The sequence below is a fragment of the Sus scrofa genome, chromosome 13 (assembly GCF_000003025.6).
Source record: "Sus scrofa isolate TJ Tabasco breed Duroc chromosome 13, Sscrofa11.1, whole genome shotgun sequence".
In the NCBI taxonomy this organism is placed as follows: domain Eukaryota; kingdom Metazoa; phylum Chordata; class Mammalia; order Artiodactyla; family Suidae; genus Sus; species Sus scrofa.
Window position 1 is genome coordinate 65,854,919 of NC_010455.5, and position 18,296 is coordinate 65,873,214.

Consider the following 18,296-nt stretch of genomic DNA (forward strand, 5'->3'; position numbering starts at 1 on the left):
TTTCCACCTGCCATAGGCACAGCCAGGGTGGGGTCCGGGGACTGACTTAACTAGCTGAAAAAGTGTATTACACCCTTTGTTGCCTTAAAAACAGCAGTCTGGCCTTTTCATCTCTCAAGCATCAGATTGGTGGTTCAGGGTTTTCTGTTTAGCAAAGGACACCCTGAAGAAAAAAATTCGGAATTGTCCCACTGGAGGAGGCTATTTACTTTGAAACTGCACTGATTATCAATTCATCGATTACAGAGGGGACAACCTCCATAACCTGCTATGAAACTTAGATAAAGGTCCTGTGCTGAAAATAAATAAAGGAAGCAGCTTGGAAAAAAAGCATAGTTATGGAAAGAGATGGTGTTCTCCTCTAATTTTTCCCTGCTTTTAGGTTCAAAAGCTTACCTGGCAGAGAATCTGAGGTAATAGTTTTGAATATTCTCACACAGAAGTCATGATAGCAAAACAAAACCTTGGGCAACTTTGTAGGAAAACTGGGTATCCCCGTGACCCTCAAAACAAAGGAAAGAAAGGGCATTCCCTGATGGTCTTGTGGATAGGACTCAAACTGACTGCTGCATCTGGGTTTCAGTCTCTGGTAAGGGAACTAAGACTCCACATCACGCCATTGCATGTCAAGCCCCCCCCCAACCAGAAAAAAAATCTCACAAAGGAAAGAAATGACCAATAACCACAAGATCTGCGTGGTAATCACGTTTTGTTCCAGAGAAAGCAATGGCATGTCTGATGTGTCTCAGAACTCCACAAGCACTCAGTCAGAAGTTCAATGAGCCATTGTGAAAATGACAGACTAGGAGGGGCTTGCTGTATGTACAAAGAAAGGGCACTTGGTTAGATCTGAAGGGGTTGCAACACTTTGGGCCTAAGAAAATTTCTAAACAGCAAAGTTCACAGGATTGAGCACACAGAATCCAAATTGAGCAAGACAATAGAGTTGGAGAGGTAGAGGATCCCATTAAATGAAGTATTTTGAATAAGAGTGTGAAACTAGGATTGTCCATTTAATCCAGTATTACCCTTCTAGGAACAATATGAAAGTATTAAATAATTTGTTCTTTAACTCCTGAGAGAAACAATTGATCATAAATTGGTCAATTAAAGCTGAATTTAAACAGCTTTTATTTTCACAGTCCATATTTTAATATTTTGCATGAAAAAAGTACTATAGAACCTTGAACCTAGGAAAACTAATAAGTCGTGCCTTCTAAAAGTGCAGGAAAAACTAACTTGTATAGTAAATATGGGCAACAGAAAGGAACAAAGTCAAAATCCAAACAAGTACAAGAAAGCAGAATATCTGCACAGACAATGAAAGCATGCTAATTCAACAGAACAAAAAAAAAAAAAAAAAACAGGTATACAGATTGAGAAGGAAGAAGTAATAAACAGTCTTTGTTCACTATGGACATAATTGTTTTGTAGAAAATCCAAAAGAATCAATCCCCCTCCCCCAAAGAAAACATGCAGCTAATAATCAATTACATCAAGGTTGCAGAGTACAATGTTAATGATAGAAATATCAGCTGCTTTCTTATATGCCAGCAATAAACTATTGGAATTTAAAAGTTAAAACAGTTAACATTTATTCTGGAGCCAACAAAAAATGAAATAGTTATAAATTAACAAAATATCTAGAAGGCCTATATGGATAAGACTATAAAACTGATGAAATTAACTAAATAAACAGGAATATTCCATGGTCATGTATGGAAAGATTTGATGTCAGGATGTCAATTCTCAATTTGATTTTTGGATTTGTAATCCCAACTAAAACCCTAGCAGGTTATCTTGTGGCTATCCATAAACAAAGCTTATACACAGAGGGGAAAGACCCAGAATAGCCAACACACTGTTAAAAGGGAAGTGTTCTTTAGGTCAGACTTATTCTAAAGCTATAGCAATCAAGACAGCGTGATAATTGGAATAAGAACAAATGGATTGGTGGAAAAGAATAAGAATGCCCATAAACCCACACAAATGTAGTCAACTGATATTTGACAAGCAAGGGCAATGCAATGGAGAAAAGATAGTCTTCAACAAATGGGGCTGGCACAGCTGGACATCCGCATGCAAAAAAATGGGTCTAGACACAGATGCTGACACTCTTCACAAAAGCTAACTCAAAATGAATCATGGACCTAAATATAAAAAGCAAAAGTATTGGAGTTTCCTGGTAGCCTAGTGGTTAAGGACTTGGCAGTTGTGTGTCTGGCAATGACTTCTCAGATACAATACCAAAGCCATCATGTGCCACGGGTGCAGCCAAGCAAAGGGGGGGGGGATAAATTAATCAATTGATCAGTCTCCTGGAAGGAAAAGTAGGCAGCATCTTCCTTGACACTGGTCTTGGCAATGATTTTTTGGCTTTGATACTACAAGCAAGAGCAGCAAAAGTAAACAGGTGACATTACATGAAATTTAAAATCTGCACAGCAAAGGAAAGGAAACCGTGTTCAATATGAAAAGGCAACCTACTGAGTGGGAGAAAATACTTGCAAATTATATATCTGATAAGGGGTTAGTATCTAATAGATATATAAAGAACTCATAACTGAAAAATATTTCAATAAAAAATGGGCAGATCTAAATAGCTATTTTTCTATGTAAGAAATACAGATGGCCAACAGGTACATAAAGGGTGCTCCGCATCATTAATCACCAGGGAAATGGAGATCAAAATCACAATGAAATACCACTTGAGCCCTGTCTGTGGGGATATAAATTGGTGCACCCTCTCTGGAAATCATTATGAAGGTTCCTTGGATTAAAAATAGAACTATAATTAGGGTTCCTGTTGTGGCTAGGTTGTAACGAACCCAACTAGTATCCATGAGGACGCAGGCTTGATCCCCGGCCTCGCTCAGTGGGTTGAGGATCCAGCATTGCCGTGAGCTGTGATGCAGGTTGCAGACATGGTTCAGATCCCACTTTGCTGTGTCTATGGCGTAGGCTGCAATTACAGTTCCAATTTGACACTTAGCCTAGGAACTTCCATATGCCTGGGTGCAGCCCTAAGAAGATGTAAAAAAAAAAATAGAACTATCATATAATCCAGCAATTCCACTTTTGGGTGTTTATCTGAAGAAAACAAAAACACCAAGTCAAAAATATATTTGTACCCCTGTGTTAACTGCAACAAGATAGGGAACAACCTGTGTTTGTTAGTGGATGAATGGATAAAGAAAATGTATGCATGACAGCTATAAACAAAAAATGAAATCCTCCCATTTGCAACAACATGAATGCACATTGAGGGAGTTCTTCCTGAGTGAAATAAATTAGAGGAAGACAAATACCTTATGATCTCATACAAAAATATAGAGAGTCTTCAAAAAAAAAAAAAAAAATGAGCTTATGGGTACAGAGAACAGATTGGTGGTTCCCAGAGGTGGAGGATGTGGGGTTAAGCCAAATGGGTGACAATGGTCAAAGGTCAAACTTGGAGTTATAAATAAGTCCTGGGGATGTAACACAGCATAGTGACAATAGTTAATAATACTGTATTTGCATGTCACTAAGGGAGTAGATCTTAAAAGTTTTTAGCACAATAAAACAATTTTTGTAACTGGGTGATGATGGATGTTAACTAGACATTGTGATCATATGTGTGTGTATATATACACACATACACACAATTTGTATATTTATGTACATATATATAGATGCATTATGTTGTACACATGAAACTAAAAATGATACATGTCAATTACATCTCAGCTTTTTTTTTTTTTTTTTTGACTTGGAGTTCCCACTGTGGTGCAGTGGGTTAAGAATCTGCAGCTTAGGTTGCTGCAGAGGTGCTGGTTCAATCCCCAGCCTGGTGTAGTGGTTTAAAGGATCTGGTGTTGCTACATCTGCAGCTCAGATTCAGTCCCTGGCCCAGGAATATCCATGTGCCATGGGCATGGCCATTAAGAGAAAAAAAAAAGTAAGACTTGAGTGGGGAGAGCATGACAGCATATCTGATAGCCTTTATATCAGCCAATATGACTTTAATTTCTTTATGGTCAGGATTTTCTCACAGTTTGACAGAAGAGAGGTGAGAAGCACTTTTTCAAGAAATAAATGAATTTTCCTAATTAGAAGATCCAGTAGATAAAGTTGAGGTCATAAAGTACAAGTTAAGGAAAATTTTTACCTGAAGAAACTTTAAAAAAATGATGATAAGGAAAGGAATAATGTTTAACTTACTATTAAACAGTTTAGCAAATCAGTCAAGCACATTGGTTTTTAAAGGCTGTATTTCAAGATATTTGTACATTTTAAGGTCCAGTGGTATTGACAGCCACCAGTAGGTATAAATCCTACTAGAACTCGTCAATTCATATGAAGCTTTATTTGTGGTTATCTACAGAATGCTTTCCTATCTTATCTTGGCAAGATAAAATAGCCTTATTTTCAAATGGGCAAAGGTCTGAACATACACTTAGTATATATGCAAAGATGTTCAACATCATATGTCATTAGGAAGTTGCAGGTTGAAACAATGTGATGTCATTTCCTACCTATTAGATTGACCACAATCCAAAACACTAATCCCACCACATACTGCTGAGGATGTGAAGCAGCTGAAACCCTCACTCACTGCCGGTTGGAGTGCAAAACTTGGGAAAACATTTTGGCAGTATCTTACAAACTAAACATGCACTCAGCATACAGTCCAGCAGTTGTGCTTCCTAGTTTACACCCTAAGAAGCTGAAAATGTATGTCTATACAGAAACCTCTTTATAGATGTTGTAAGCAGCTTTACTGATAATTGCCAAATCTTGGAAGCAATCAAGATGTCCTTCAGTAGGTGAGTAAATAAACTAGTATTTCTGGAAAGTGAACATGAAATGAGCTATCAAGCCATAGGAAGAACATGGAGTGGAGTTCCCACTGTGCTGCAGTGGGTTAAGGGTTCAGTGTTGCTGCAGCTGTGATACAGGTGTAGCTGCAGCCGTGGTATAGGTCGCAGCTCCAGTTTCCCTGGCCCAGGAATTTCCATGTGCCATGGATGAACTAAAAAAGAAAAAAAAAAATGGAGAACTTAATGCATATTACTAGTAGAGAAAAACCAGTCTGGAAAATCTACATACTATGCGATTCCAATTATATGGTACGCTAGATAATGCAAAACTGTAGAGATGGCGAAAAGATCAGCAGTTGGGGGGGGGGGATGAGTGGGAGGAACACAGGATTTTTAGGGTGGTGAAGCTATTTATGTGATACTGTAGTGGGAAATACATGCAATATACATTTGTCTATACCCATAGAATGTGAGTGAACCCCATCCTAAACTATGAACCTTGGGTGAAAATGATGTCCAGTGTAGGTCCAGCAGTTGTACCGTTTAGTGGGGGTTGTGGTTAATGAGGGAGGCTGTGAATGTGTGGAGCAGGGAGAATACGGAAAATCTCTGTACCCTCTGCTCAATTTTGCCGTGAACCTAAAACTGCTCTAATAGTCTTTGTTCCAGTGACAAATACAGAAGACTGGCAAAAAAAAAAAAAGACATGTGTTAATACGTATTTCCAAATAAAGACAAGGCAAGGGAAAGAATAAATACCAAAAGTTTTATCTCAAGACTTTCCCTGAAATATTTCAAAGTAAAAATTGACAGAACATGTTGCATACCTTGTAAATTCAACCCAGAATGGTCAATATCAAAATATCCTAAAATTTTTGGAATGTAAAGAAAAGGAAAAATATCCTTGGGTATCCAAGTAACTCCTAAAGTTACTTATAATGGAAAGAAAATTAAGCTGTATCAAGGTTTTTGAGAGCAACACATTATAGCAAAAGAGTAACACGTTTAAAATTCCATGACTAAATGAGAAGTTTCATACCAACTATACAATAGCAGCGGACTGTCATCTGCATTCAAGAACCTAGGGAACTTTATTCCCATTAACTTTTAGGAATCTGTTAAAAACTGAGCTCATTCCGGCAACCAAACTCTAGAAACATCAACAGAGGGAGTTCCCACTGTGGCTCAGTGGAAACAAATCCAACTAGTATCCATAAGGATGCAGGTTCCATCCCTGGCCTCGCTCAGTAGGTTAAGAATCCGACATTGCCATGAGCTGTGGTGTAGGTCACAGATGCTACGCAGATTCCATGTTGCTGTGACTGTGGCTCCAATACGACCCCTAGCCTGGAAACTTCCATGTGCCACAGGTGTGGCCCTAAAAATCACACACACACAAAAAAAGAAAGAAACATCAACAGAAAGTCTAGTAGTGAGTTAATTAAATGCAGTTAGCTACTCGAACAAAAATGAATGGGGAATATAAGGTGAGACTTGTCAGCTGGTTTATGTGAGTTAGGCAGTGTAAATACAGAGCAACTACAAAGGAAGTAAGAAAATACTTTTTAGTGATTATACTGGTGGTGGTATATCTGAGGGCTTTAATATCAGATAAAACAAATGAATCGTGGCTCAGTGGTTAACAAATCCGAGTAGGAACCATGAAGTTTCGGGTTCGATCCCTGGCCTCCCTGGAGTAAGGATCCGGCATTGCTGTGAGATGTGGTATAGGTTGCAGACACTGCTTGGATCCCGCATTGCTGTGGCTCTGGCATAGACTGGCAGCTACGGCTCCAACTCAACCCCTAGCCTGGGAACCTCCATATGCCAGAGATGTGGCTATAGAAATGGCAAAAAGCCAATAAAAAAAAAAAAAAAGAATCCATTGCCCTTGAGAACCCAGATTCTAAATGAGGGGGGAAAAGGTGTCATTGATGTCAAGACAGAGGATGTTAAGCCAAAACCTTTCTTATATCAGTACCAACTCAGGAAGTTTTGTGTTTGTTTGCTCTTTTTGGCCATGCCTGAGGCATATGAAAGTTCCCAGGCCAGCAATTGAACCTGAACCAGAGCAGTAGCCTGAGCACAGCAGTGACACAGAGTCTTTAACCACTAGGCCACCAGGGAGCTCCCTAATGAGGTATTTTATCACAGACAGATTAGATAGATCCCATATCCACATATGTGTGTGTCCATATCTTAGCTCTATCAACTGGGAAAGGCTTAGAAATAGGGCTTCCTAGAGAAATGGCAGATTTGGGGATGAAGGAAAAAATGTCCAATATCAGTCTGAAACATCTTGTCATTATCAGAGAGCAAGGATACTATCAAAGATAATTAGCGTTAGGTTTAAAAGACTTGCAAGGTGGCTACCAAGTTTCTCTTTGGTTATGGTCAAAAAGGTATCATAGTTCATCTGCCCATACATTTGTTTTATGCTGCAACATGTCTAACAAAGAACAGAATCTTACATAGCTGCAATGAACAGGCAAACAACGCTGTTGCTAAGTGGCCTAAGATCATTTGAGTCCAGGTCCTCTGTCTGATTTATTTGTGAATTTCTAGAGCCTGGCAGTACCTGACCAGAACAGGCATTTAACAAATGTTTTGTTGAATGAGTAAATAAATCCGAAGAAGGCTCCAACCCACACAGGTTGAATTTCAGCACCTAAGTGAGCTCCCAGCACCTCCGGGTCTGTTTGGACGCCAGCAGCCTTCTTCTCTGCCTTAGTGGACTTGAGAGGGGTTTCAAACCAGAGCCTGGTTGGAATCTTGGAATCTGGTGAGTTCTCCCCACTTCACTCTCCTTAGTCACCCCACGAAATAGTTCTCCATGTCCTCTGGCTTTCCAGGGTTCTCTGCTTTTACCATTTCCCATCCTTCTCTCCCAACTTTCCTGTGGTGCTGTCTGGACAGCCCTTTTCTTTGATAGACAAACCCCCACCTCCTCCATCTTGTCTGTCAACCTTTACTGAATACAGTTCTCTCCGGAGGACACACCTCCTTTGCAGCCCTTGATGTGGAGGCCGCTCCTGCTCTCACTTCTCGTTGCACGGAGGGTCTTCCCAGATGTCTCCAGACAAAACTCATCTTGTCCCTCAGATAAAAATATCCTGCACCCACCCCGAAGCTCACACATTTGGTTCTTGTGTTTCAACCCTCTTCACTGATGTCGTTTTAACCTTCCAATGTCTCTCTCTGATTCTTTTTGCTTTTTGGCTTTTTAGGGCCATACCCATGGTGTAAGGAAGTTCCCAGGCTAGGGGTGAAATCGGAGCTACAGCTGCCAGCCTACCACAGCCACAGCAATGTGGGGTCCAAGCCATGTCTGCAACCTACGCCATAGCTCACAGGAACACAGGATCCCTGGCCCACTGAGCGAAGCCAGGGATTGAACCCGCATCCTCATGGATCCTGGCTGGATTCGTTTCCACTGTGCCATGACGGGAACTCCCTCTCTCTGATTCTCTCGAGTCTTAACTTTGGCTTGTCTTCTCCACCCCATTTTCTCCCACTGTCCTTCCCATTTGGGTGGACATCCTAACCAGGATGCCTCTCATCGCAAAATCTTTTGCAAGAATTACTCAGAATAATTAGAAAAAGAAGAATAAACAAAACATAAAGTCAGCAGAAGGAAGAAAATCATATGAAGATCAGAGAGGAAATCAATAAAAGAGAGATTCAAAAAATAATAGAAAAAAATCAATAAAACCAAGAGCTGATTCTTCGAAAAGGTAAACAAATTTGACAAACCTCTGGTCAGACTCACCAAGAAGAGGAGAGGAAAAAAAACAAACAAGAGAAATGAAAAAGAAGAAATCTCAATGGATACTGCAGAAAGACAAACCATAAGAGAATACTATGAACAATTGTATGCTAACAAATTTGACAGCCTTTAAGAAATGGACAACTTTCTAGAAACTTAAAGCCCACCAAAACTGAATCAAGAAGAAATAGATCAAGTGAACAGACCAATAGCTAGAAATGAAGTTGAATATGTAATAAAAACATCCCTATAAACAAAAGTCCAGGACCAGATGGCTTCACAGGTGAATTCTACCAAACATACAAAGAAGAACTTATACCCATCCTTCTTAAACTTTTCCAAAGGTTGGATAAAAAGGAATACTCCCAAAGACATTCTCTGAAGCCAGCATCACCCTAATACCAAAAGCAAAGATACTACCAAAAAACAAAATTATACATGCCTATCTGATGAATATAGACACAAAAATTCTCAATAAAATTTTAGCCAACAAATTCCAACACCATATAAAAAAGATCATACACCATGACCAAGTGGGATTCATCCCAGGTTCATTAGGATGGTTCAACATATGCAAATCAATCAATAACATACACCACATCAACAAAAGAAAAAACCACATGAAAAAAAAAAATCAAAAACCACATGATCATTTTAATAGATGCAGAAAAAGCATTTGGCAAAGTCCAACGTCCATTCATGATAAAAAAAAAAAAAAAAACTCTTACCAAAGTGGGTATAGTGTGAACATACCTTAACATAATAAAAGCTATTTATGACAAACCCAGAACCAATATATTACTCAATGTAAAAAAGCTGAAAGCCTTCCCACTAGAATCTGGAACAAGAAGAGGATGCCCACTCTCACCACCTTTATTCAACATAGTATTGGAAGTCCTAATCACAGCAATCAGACAAACGAAAATTATCCAAATTGGAAGAGGTGAAATTGTCACTTTATGTGGATTACATGTACTATATGTAGAAAACTCTAAGGACTCCACACAAAAACTACTCAAACATGGGGAGCTTGGGGTTAATAGATACAAATTCTTGCCTTTGGAACAGATTAGCAATGAGATCCTGCTGTGTAGCACTGGAATATGTCTAGTCACTTATGATGGAGCATGATAGTGTGCAAAAATAGAATGTGTACATGTATGTGTAACTGGGTCACTATGCTGTACAGTAGAAAAATAATTGTATTGGGAAATAAGTATTAAAAATAATCATTTTAAAACAACTGTCAAACAATAAAAATGGCAATAAGTACATGCCTATCAATAATCACTTTAAATGTCAATGAACTAAATGCTCCAATCAAAAGTCACAGGGTCGGTGACTAGATGTTAAGCCTTTAGCCAGGCTCATTATGGTTAGCATTAGACAGGGAAATAAAATAAGAAATACAAGAGGAAAAGTTACAACTGATATCACAGAAATATAAACAATTCTAAGTGAATGTTATGAGCTGGTATAAGTCAATAAATTGGACAAACTAGAAGAAATGGATTAATTCCTAGAAACATACATTTTTTTCAAGAATGAATTAGGAAAAATTGATAATCTGAAGAGACTGTGTTGAAACTGAATCAGTAGTCAAAAAACTCCCCCAAAACAAAAGTCTAGGAACACATGGCTTCACTGGGGAATTCTACCAAACATACAAAGAAGTAATACCTCTCATTCTCAAACTATTCCAAAGAAATAAAGAGAGGGTAACACCCCAAATTCACTCTACAAGGCCACCATTAATATGACACACACACACACACACTTCTCAGACTGATCAATGAATTCAGCAAAGTAGCAGGATACAAGATTAACATTCAGAAACTGGTTGCATTTCTGTATACTAATCATACTATCAATTAGAAAAGGCATACAAAAATACAATACCTTTTAAAATTGCACCCCACAAAATTAAAGACCCAGGAATATACCTGACCAAGGAGGTGAAAGACTTATATGCTAGGAACTATAAAACGTTAATCAAGGAAATTAAAGAGGATTCAAAGAAATGGAAAGATATTCCATGCTCCTGGGCTGGAAGAATTAATATCGCAAAAATGGCCATACTACCCAAAGTAACCTACAGATTCACTGCAATCCCTGTCAAATTACCCATGACATTTTTCACAGAACTAGAACAAACAATCCAAGAACTTATATGGAATTTTAAAATTTATATGGAACAAAAACCAAGAAGGAGCCATAACTCTTCCAAACTTCAGGCAATATTACAAAGCCATGGTGATCAAGACAGTGTGGTACTGGTACTAAAACAGACATACAGACCAATGGAACAGAATAGAGAACCCAGAAATAAACCCAGACACCTACGGTCAATTAATCTTTGACAAAGGAGGAAAGAATATAAAATGGGGAAAAGATAGTCTTTTCAGCAAGTGGTGCTGGGAAAACTGGACAGTCGCATGTGAATCAGTGAAACTGGAAAACACCCTCACACCATATACAAAAATGAACTTCAAATGGCTTAAAGATTTAAATGTAAGACAAGACGCTATTAAACTCTTGGAAGAGAACATAGGTAAAACATTCTCTGACATCAACTTTACAAATGTTTTCTCAGGTCAGTCTCCCAAAGCAACAGAAATAAAAGCAAAAGTAAACCAATGGAACCTAATCAAACTGACAAACTTTTGCAACACAAAGGAAATCCCCCCAAAAAACCAAAAACACAACCTACAGAATGGGAGAAAATAGTTTCAAATGATGCAACTGACAAGGGTTTAATCTCTAAAATATACAAACAACTTAAACACAATTCACCAGCAAAACCAACAACCCAATTGAAAAATGGGCAAAAGACCTGAATAGACATTTCCCCAAAGACATACAGATGGCCAATAGGCACATGAAAATATGCTCAATGACTAATTATTAGGGAAATGCAAATCAAAACTATCATGAGGTACCACCTCACACCTGTCAGAATGGCCATCGTTAACAAGTCAACAACAAATGCTGGAGAGGGTGTGGAGAAAAGGGTCCTCTCCTACACTGTTGGTGGTAACGTTATTTGGTACAACCACTATGGAAACACTATGGAGGTTCCTCAGAAAACTAAATATAGAACTACCATATGATCCAGCAATCCCATTCTTGAGCATATATCCAAAGAAAACTTTCCTTGAAAAAGACACATGCACCCCTACGTTCATTGCAGCACTATTCACACTAGCCAGGACATGGAAACAACCTAAATGTCCACTGACAGATGAATGGATTTAGAAGCTTTGCAATATATAAACAATGGAATACTACTCAGCCATAAAAAGAATAAAATAATCCCATTTGCAGCAACATGGATGGAAATAGACTCTCTAAGTGAAGTCAGAAAGAGAAAGACAAATACTACATGATATCACTTATATCTGGAATCTAATACATGGCACAGAGGAAACTTTCCATAGAAAAGAAACTCATGGACTTGGAGAACAGACTTGTGATTGCCAAGGGAGAGGGGGAGGGAGTGGGATGGACTGGGGGTCTGGGTTAATAGATGCAAACTCTTGCATTTGGGGTGGATAAGCAATGAGATCCTGCTGTATAGCACAGGCAACTATGTCTAGTCACTTGTGATGGAACATAATGGAGGATAACGTGAGAAAAAGAATGTCTATGTGTGTGACTGGATCACTTTGTTGTACAGAAAACTGACAGAACACTGTAAATCAGCTATAATGGAAAAAATAAAAATCATTAAAATTAAATAAGAGCTGAAGAAAAAGAATTACTCAGAATATTCAGGTCAAATACCTTTCTAACTATAATCTCCTAAACGTCCAGCTCTTTCACATGCCTTAATTTCTCCATTTTCATTGTCAGTCTGCCCCATTTTCCCATAACCAGCGTATATCTGATGGTGGACCTCTGACTGTGCTGACCTTGCACCTGCCTTCCAGTTTATATAGTCTTACTTCCATGTCTACCCTCCCATCTCTTGGTGCCACCATAGTTTCATGGTCACTAATCAGTCCTTTCATATCTTTTGACAGATCCTTTAACAGCTGTTCCAAATTTTCATCATTCTTCTCAAACCCCTTGCTCATTCCCTTGACTTTCAGTAGAGAATATTGCCTCCTGCTTCACTGAGAAAAATGGATGCCATCAGGCAAGAGCTCTCTAACTAAACCTTATACATCCTAGCCTCTTCCATTAGCAACCTCTCTTAATCTTTGAACTCTTACTGGCTATGACCCACAAATATTCAGAACTCTTCCATATTTAAAGAAAAAGGGATTCCATTTCCTCCTTTAAATTACATGCTGATCCTTGTCCACTGCTTGTTCACTATGTACACTTAGCATTTCCTGAATGAACGGAGTCATTTCTTTCCCCTTCTTAGCCACTCTTCTCCAGAAGGTGATCCTCTCAGTTATCTCCCATTCTCTCCCTTAACAGGCCTCAGTGTGGCTCTCCTCACACTCCTCTGAACATGCTTTTATCAAATCCAGCAGTGGCCTCTTTGTTCCCAAGTTTAGTGGGCACAGATTTCAGTCCCTAATTCTCTGCTCCACCTGACCAGTTGAACTTCCCCTTAAGTTCCAAGTCCTGGGTTTCCTTAACACCACGTCCTCACTGTTAAGTAGCTCCGACTCTCCTTTTGGACAGCCATTCCTCTGACCTTTATACATTGGTGTTTTCCAGTGATTCGTAGCCCCATGCTCTCTTCACACTACACAAGTCACCCTGAACAAGTTCATCTGCGCTTCACGTTTCAGCCATTACATGCATGTTCGTGTTTCTCTTGGGCTCCCAAATCCATGTAAGTCAGCTGACTACTGGGCAATCTACCAGGATGTCCCATATGCATGTCTCAAATTGAACTGTTCATCTTGTTCCCCCGCTACACTGGCAAACTTTTCTTTTCCCCTAAGCAAAACGTTTTAACTGTCCTCCTTGATGCCACTCTATCCCTTATCCCCATAATCGGTCAGTTACTAAATATCCTCAATTCTACTTCCTAAATATAAAATTTCTTACCTCTCTCAAAACCACTGCCATCACCCTGCTTCAGGCCTTCCCTTTCATTAAAACTGATCTTTCTGGAATGCGTATCAAATTGTATTTTTTTCAGGCTTAAAACACTTCCCTGGTTCCCAAGGGTCCGAACTGCTGTACACAGCCTCTAAGCCTTTTCATCATCTGGCCTTTGCCAAGCTCTGCATGTTAATCTCTGACTCTCCCCACCTCACAGTTTACAGTTCAGCATTACTAAATTGCTTTTACTTCTCCACAGGTTCAATTCTGTTTCTCACCTCAGTCTCCTTCCTCAAGCCGCCTACTCTTTCATGAATGGCTTTCCTGGCACCTGCCTGCCTACCTCCTGTTCATCCTACTGCAAAACCTTCCATCCCCGGCTCTACTCATCCCACCTCAAGCCACACAAGGTACTCACAATACCCTGCACCAGGTAGATTTCACATTGTTTTTATATGTTTATTTCCCCAATCAGACTGACCTTGAAGGATTTTGTTCTTTAAGCGCTCAGCAAATACTATGTTCTCAAAGCATGTTGAACGAAGGCTCACTTACCAAGTGCAAAAATTATAATCATTGTAGTTCCCACATGGGTCGTGTTACTGTGTGCCAGACACTTCAAAGCAATTCACACGCATTCCCTCGTTGGTTCCTTAAAACTTCCCAGAGATCACTGTCATCATCCCCACTTATTCAGTGGGGACTTAAATAGAGGTGAAGGGATTTGTCCAAGGCCACACAGGCTGAGAAGGGTGGAGCCTTGTTTTCAAGCCCATGCAGGAGCTGGCAGACTGCCAGCTCTTCTCTCCTCTTTCTTTGGAAACGTCTCCAATTGTATTTGTTAACAGACTACATTTCAGTTAGGTGTGCTGTGTGCCTACTCAGTCTTATGGGATCTCCAGAAGTCTCCTTAAAACAAAATGTGGATCAAAGTGACTAGAGCCCCAGCAGCCACCCTGGGCCATAAGGTGTCCTTGAGGATGGAAGCCAGGATTGAAATGTTCCGGGGTTCCTGATAAAACTGGCCATGTCAGTCATGGTCTGGCTACCTCCAGTAAGCTCTGGTAATATGCAGCCACACCTGGTACAAAGGGTCAAGTTGAATCTAGCCCTTCTTGATCCCCTGGGGGCCAACTCAGAGAAGGAGAAGCTAGCATGGGTGATATAAAGTGTTTCTTTATTTGAACGTCATTCCACCTGCACTGAAGCTCAAATCCAGCAGCAGCAGAAGGGGTGAGGACCAAAATCAGTTACCAAATTGGACGACAGACAGCGCAGACACATTCAGACATAACTTACTAATGGGGTGTAGACAACACCAAGCTATCCTAATGACACAGCAACGGCCCTCGCATGGCCAGAGCTCAGGGAAGGACTGTGGCTCCCTTGTTCCCCTCTCAGAAAACTCCAGTCCCACCCGAAGGCTGGCCCTGAGCCAGGCAGGGGCCTGTGGAAGTTTCTTGTGCTGGGAAGATCCCAGCTTCTCCAAAGAGAGGGCCTCCCTTTCTCAGTTCACACTGGAAACTGGAGAAGAGTGATTCCCGTGCACAAGCAGAACCGTGAGACAAGTCTGCGGGGGGTTTTCCCCATGGCCTAGTCTGAAAGCTCTTCTTGGCTAGGCCAGGCCTGAAAAGACCTTCGATCATTTGATCCTACCCATGGTGTTTTCCTCCATGGGTACTGGTCCCCAAAGAGGAAAGTCCTCCCATTCCAAGACCTGGAAGGACTTGAGCAAGTGGTGCTCAGAACCTCCCCCCCCCCACAAAAAAAAACAAAAAAATGTTGGAGCTGCCTTGGCCTCTCCTGAGATAGTCCCCCACCAGGCAGAGGGACCCAAGTAGTGCCACAGCCCACTGGTCCAGGCATGGCTTGGGAAGGAGTGCCTCGGTGGGCCACTCAAAGTGCAGCCTCTTTCAGGGACCAAGGGACCGAGCCCAGGTCAGGAACAGACCATCTCCTCTGCTTCGTCTCCTCCCAAAGGTGAAAGCCAAGCCAGCCATGGGTGAGAGCAAACCACAAAGTGCTGTGATGGCTTCCTGGCCCCCAAGAGCCGTCTGAGCCATAGGCTTGGCTGTAGCCTCACCTGGGGCCTCTGGCTGAAGCATCTGTTTCCCCCCTCTGCTGAAGCCTCAGAGACAGGGCTTTGGTTTGGTCCCCAATTGAAACTCTTTCCCTTCCCTAAGGTACTTGGTGTTCCTCCAGCTCCACCAACACTGCCCCCCTCACCCCAAGCTCCTGGGTGATTATCCTAACTGCCCCTCTCTCAGCCAGAGCAGCAGCTGGAAACCACCCTCCCTCTCTTCCACTAACCTGCTCCGGGATCACCTGGACTCGGTTCTCCTGATGTGATGCCTCAGCCTCGGAGGAGGTAGGTTCTAATTTCCTCCCAGGGCACAGGGGTCTGTGGCCCCCTTGGGCAGCAGGCACCCATGGGGGAGTGGGCTCTCCCCTCGCAGAGGGCACACAGCAGCTGCTCCCCCCTCCTCCGAGTCCTGTCTCCTGGCCTCCCACAACTCACCTCTCCCTTTGTCTCCTTCCCCTTCCTCCAGCTCTGGGCACCTCCCCGCCCCCACCCCAGTGCTCCATCCATCACCCCCTCTCTGTTCACTCTTCCTCCACCTCTGTACCTCCTCAGTCTCCCCCTCCTCCTCAGACTCCCTCCCTCCTCTCCCTATCTCTGCACCTCCCTCTTTCTCCCATCTCTGTCTTCTCCCCACTTCTAGTCACTTGCTTTGAGTTCCTCTCTCTGCTGCCTTCTAACATTCGGCTTTGGTTTGGATCTTGGAGGACTCACTTTTGCCCTCCTCCCTCCCCACCACAAGGCTCCCCCAACCCTTCCACTCAGCCCCGGACCTGGTGGGGCTAGGAGAGGAGCACAGTGCTGGGGCTGGAGCACAGGGGTAGCTGTTTGCCCAGGAAGAGGGAGTAGAGAGGGTCAGGGTCAGAACTTCGTAAGTTCCAGGTTTCAGGAATCCTCTGAGGACCCAGCACATGATTCCAGTTAGAGTGCAGGCTGGGGACTCAGGCAGAGGATTTCTAGGGTCTGTCTTGGAAACCCTAACTCTCAGGTCCAGGTCCTGTGGAAATGAACACAAGGTTGCAAATATATGGCACTCGCTGCCTTTCTCCCAGGCGGACATGACATGGCAACATGCTCCCCCTCCACTGCTGGAGGGGTACCTGGAGACAGAAGTAGGCACACGAGATGAAGCCAATCAGCCACTGAACTGGGGGCTGGAAGAGGCCATCCATGCCCCAGACCAGATAGCTCTACCATCAGGTCCGCGAGGCAGTGAGGAGGGGTCAGAAACACCTGCAATCTCCCTCTGTGCTCCCTGCCAGGCGGGGGAGATGCCCCCACAGGGGTTAGAGAGGGATGAGAAGACTCATCATCTGCCCCACACACACCTACACACACACACACACACACACACACACACACACACACACACATTCACTCATGCCTTGGCTCTAAGCATGCCCATCAGGCTGCAGACCCTGGGCAGACCACAAGGCGAGAGGTGGGAAGAAGGAGGAAGTGGGGACAGGGTTACAAGGCCTGGGGATGGGGACAGGGGGTACCCTGTTCAGAGGTGACCTGCAAGTTCAAGTTATGCAGAAAAGTATCAAAGAGGCAAGACAGTCTCTGCTCTTGGCAGATGTCGGGGGGGAGGGGGACATGAGAAGGGGCAAAGGGGTGATGCATCCCCTAATTCCCACCCATGGGTCCCCCTCCCCAACCCCCAACCCTGACAACAGGGCCACAAAGTCTGTGCTGTACAAAACAGGCCAGAGTCAAGGGTCCTGTCACTGGTGAGCCATCTGAGCAGGGAGAAGGCCAGGCCAACCCCAAGCTGAGCCACTTGCAGCCCCAGTGGCCAAGTGCCACCAAAACGGGATCTCAGCACTGCCTCCGGAGCCTGCCTATCTTTGCTCAGCGTCTGTATGAATAGGGCCCCAGTCAGCAGCTGACCAGCAGGCCCTATGCCTCTCCCTTGGTGCAGTTCGGACTCCTGTGGGAGAGCTGGGAGCAGCTGGAGCAGGAGAAGAGAGGCCCCAGGGCGGCCGGGGGTGCTTGGAGCTCTGTGATGAAATGATGGAACCATCACCAGCCAAAAGAAAGGTAGGAAAGAGTCTGGTCTGCCTGGATCAGTGTCTTAGTTGAGTTTCTGCAGGAGGCTGGGGACCAGAGGAGGGGAGGACAGAGCCAGGCAGCAGCCCTCCAGACTGAGGGAGGCTGGGGAACCAGAACCACGGTGCTTCCTGCCCCTGGAGACTCTGCAGGGCCCCCAGCCAGGATGCAAGGGAGGAGGAGGCCAGGGACTGGGGGCCAGCTCCCTTCGGCCAGTTGAGGGAGGTGCAAAACCAGGCCTTCCTGGGGCCTTCAGGGCCTCCTCCCCTCCCCCAGGCTGCATCCCAGTCCCAACCTCTCTTCAAAGCCTGGAGCTTGCAGACGGGTAGCAGGTGAGAAGTCAGTCCAAGACCGGGTTCTTCCCTCGGAGCTTGAATGGAGGGATGAGAGGGCAGGAGACAGACAAGCTGAGGGCAGGTCAATTCCTGGGCTGTGGTCCTGGCCTTCAGGGTCCCTGTGAGTGAGCGACGGGACAGGGGAGAACTCCCCATCCAGAGACATCACCTCCTGGCCGCAACACGGAGCTTACTGTAGAGCCCACAAAATCTGAGAGAGAGAGAGAATTGCAGAAAGTAAGAGGCCGCCCAGC

The 18,296-nt window shown here is 43.1% G+C and overlaps 1 protein-coding gene across 1 annotated transcript in view; it reads right to left on the minus strand.

The window, feature by feature from the left end:
• Positions 12,206–18,296, minus strand: part of LHFPL4 (lipoma HMGIC fusion partner-like 4) — a 53,764-nt gene continuing 47,673 nt past the window's right edge. Inside the window, exon 3 of the mRNA XM_003132354.6 lies at positions 12,206–18,253. Coding sequence (XP_003132402.3) covers positions 18,153–18,253 — 101 coding nt within the window. The 3' untranslated portion in view covers positions 12,206–18,152. The remainder of the gene's footprint in view (positions 18,254–18,296) is intronic.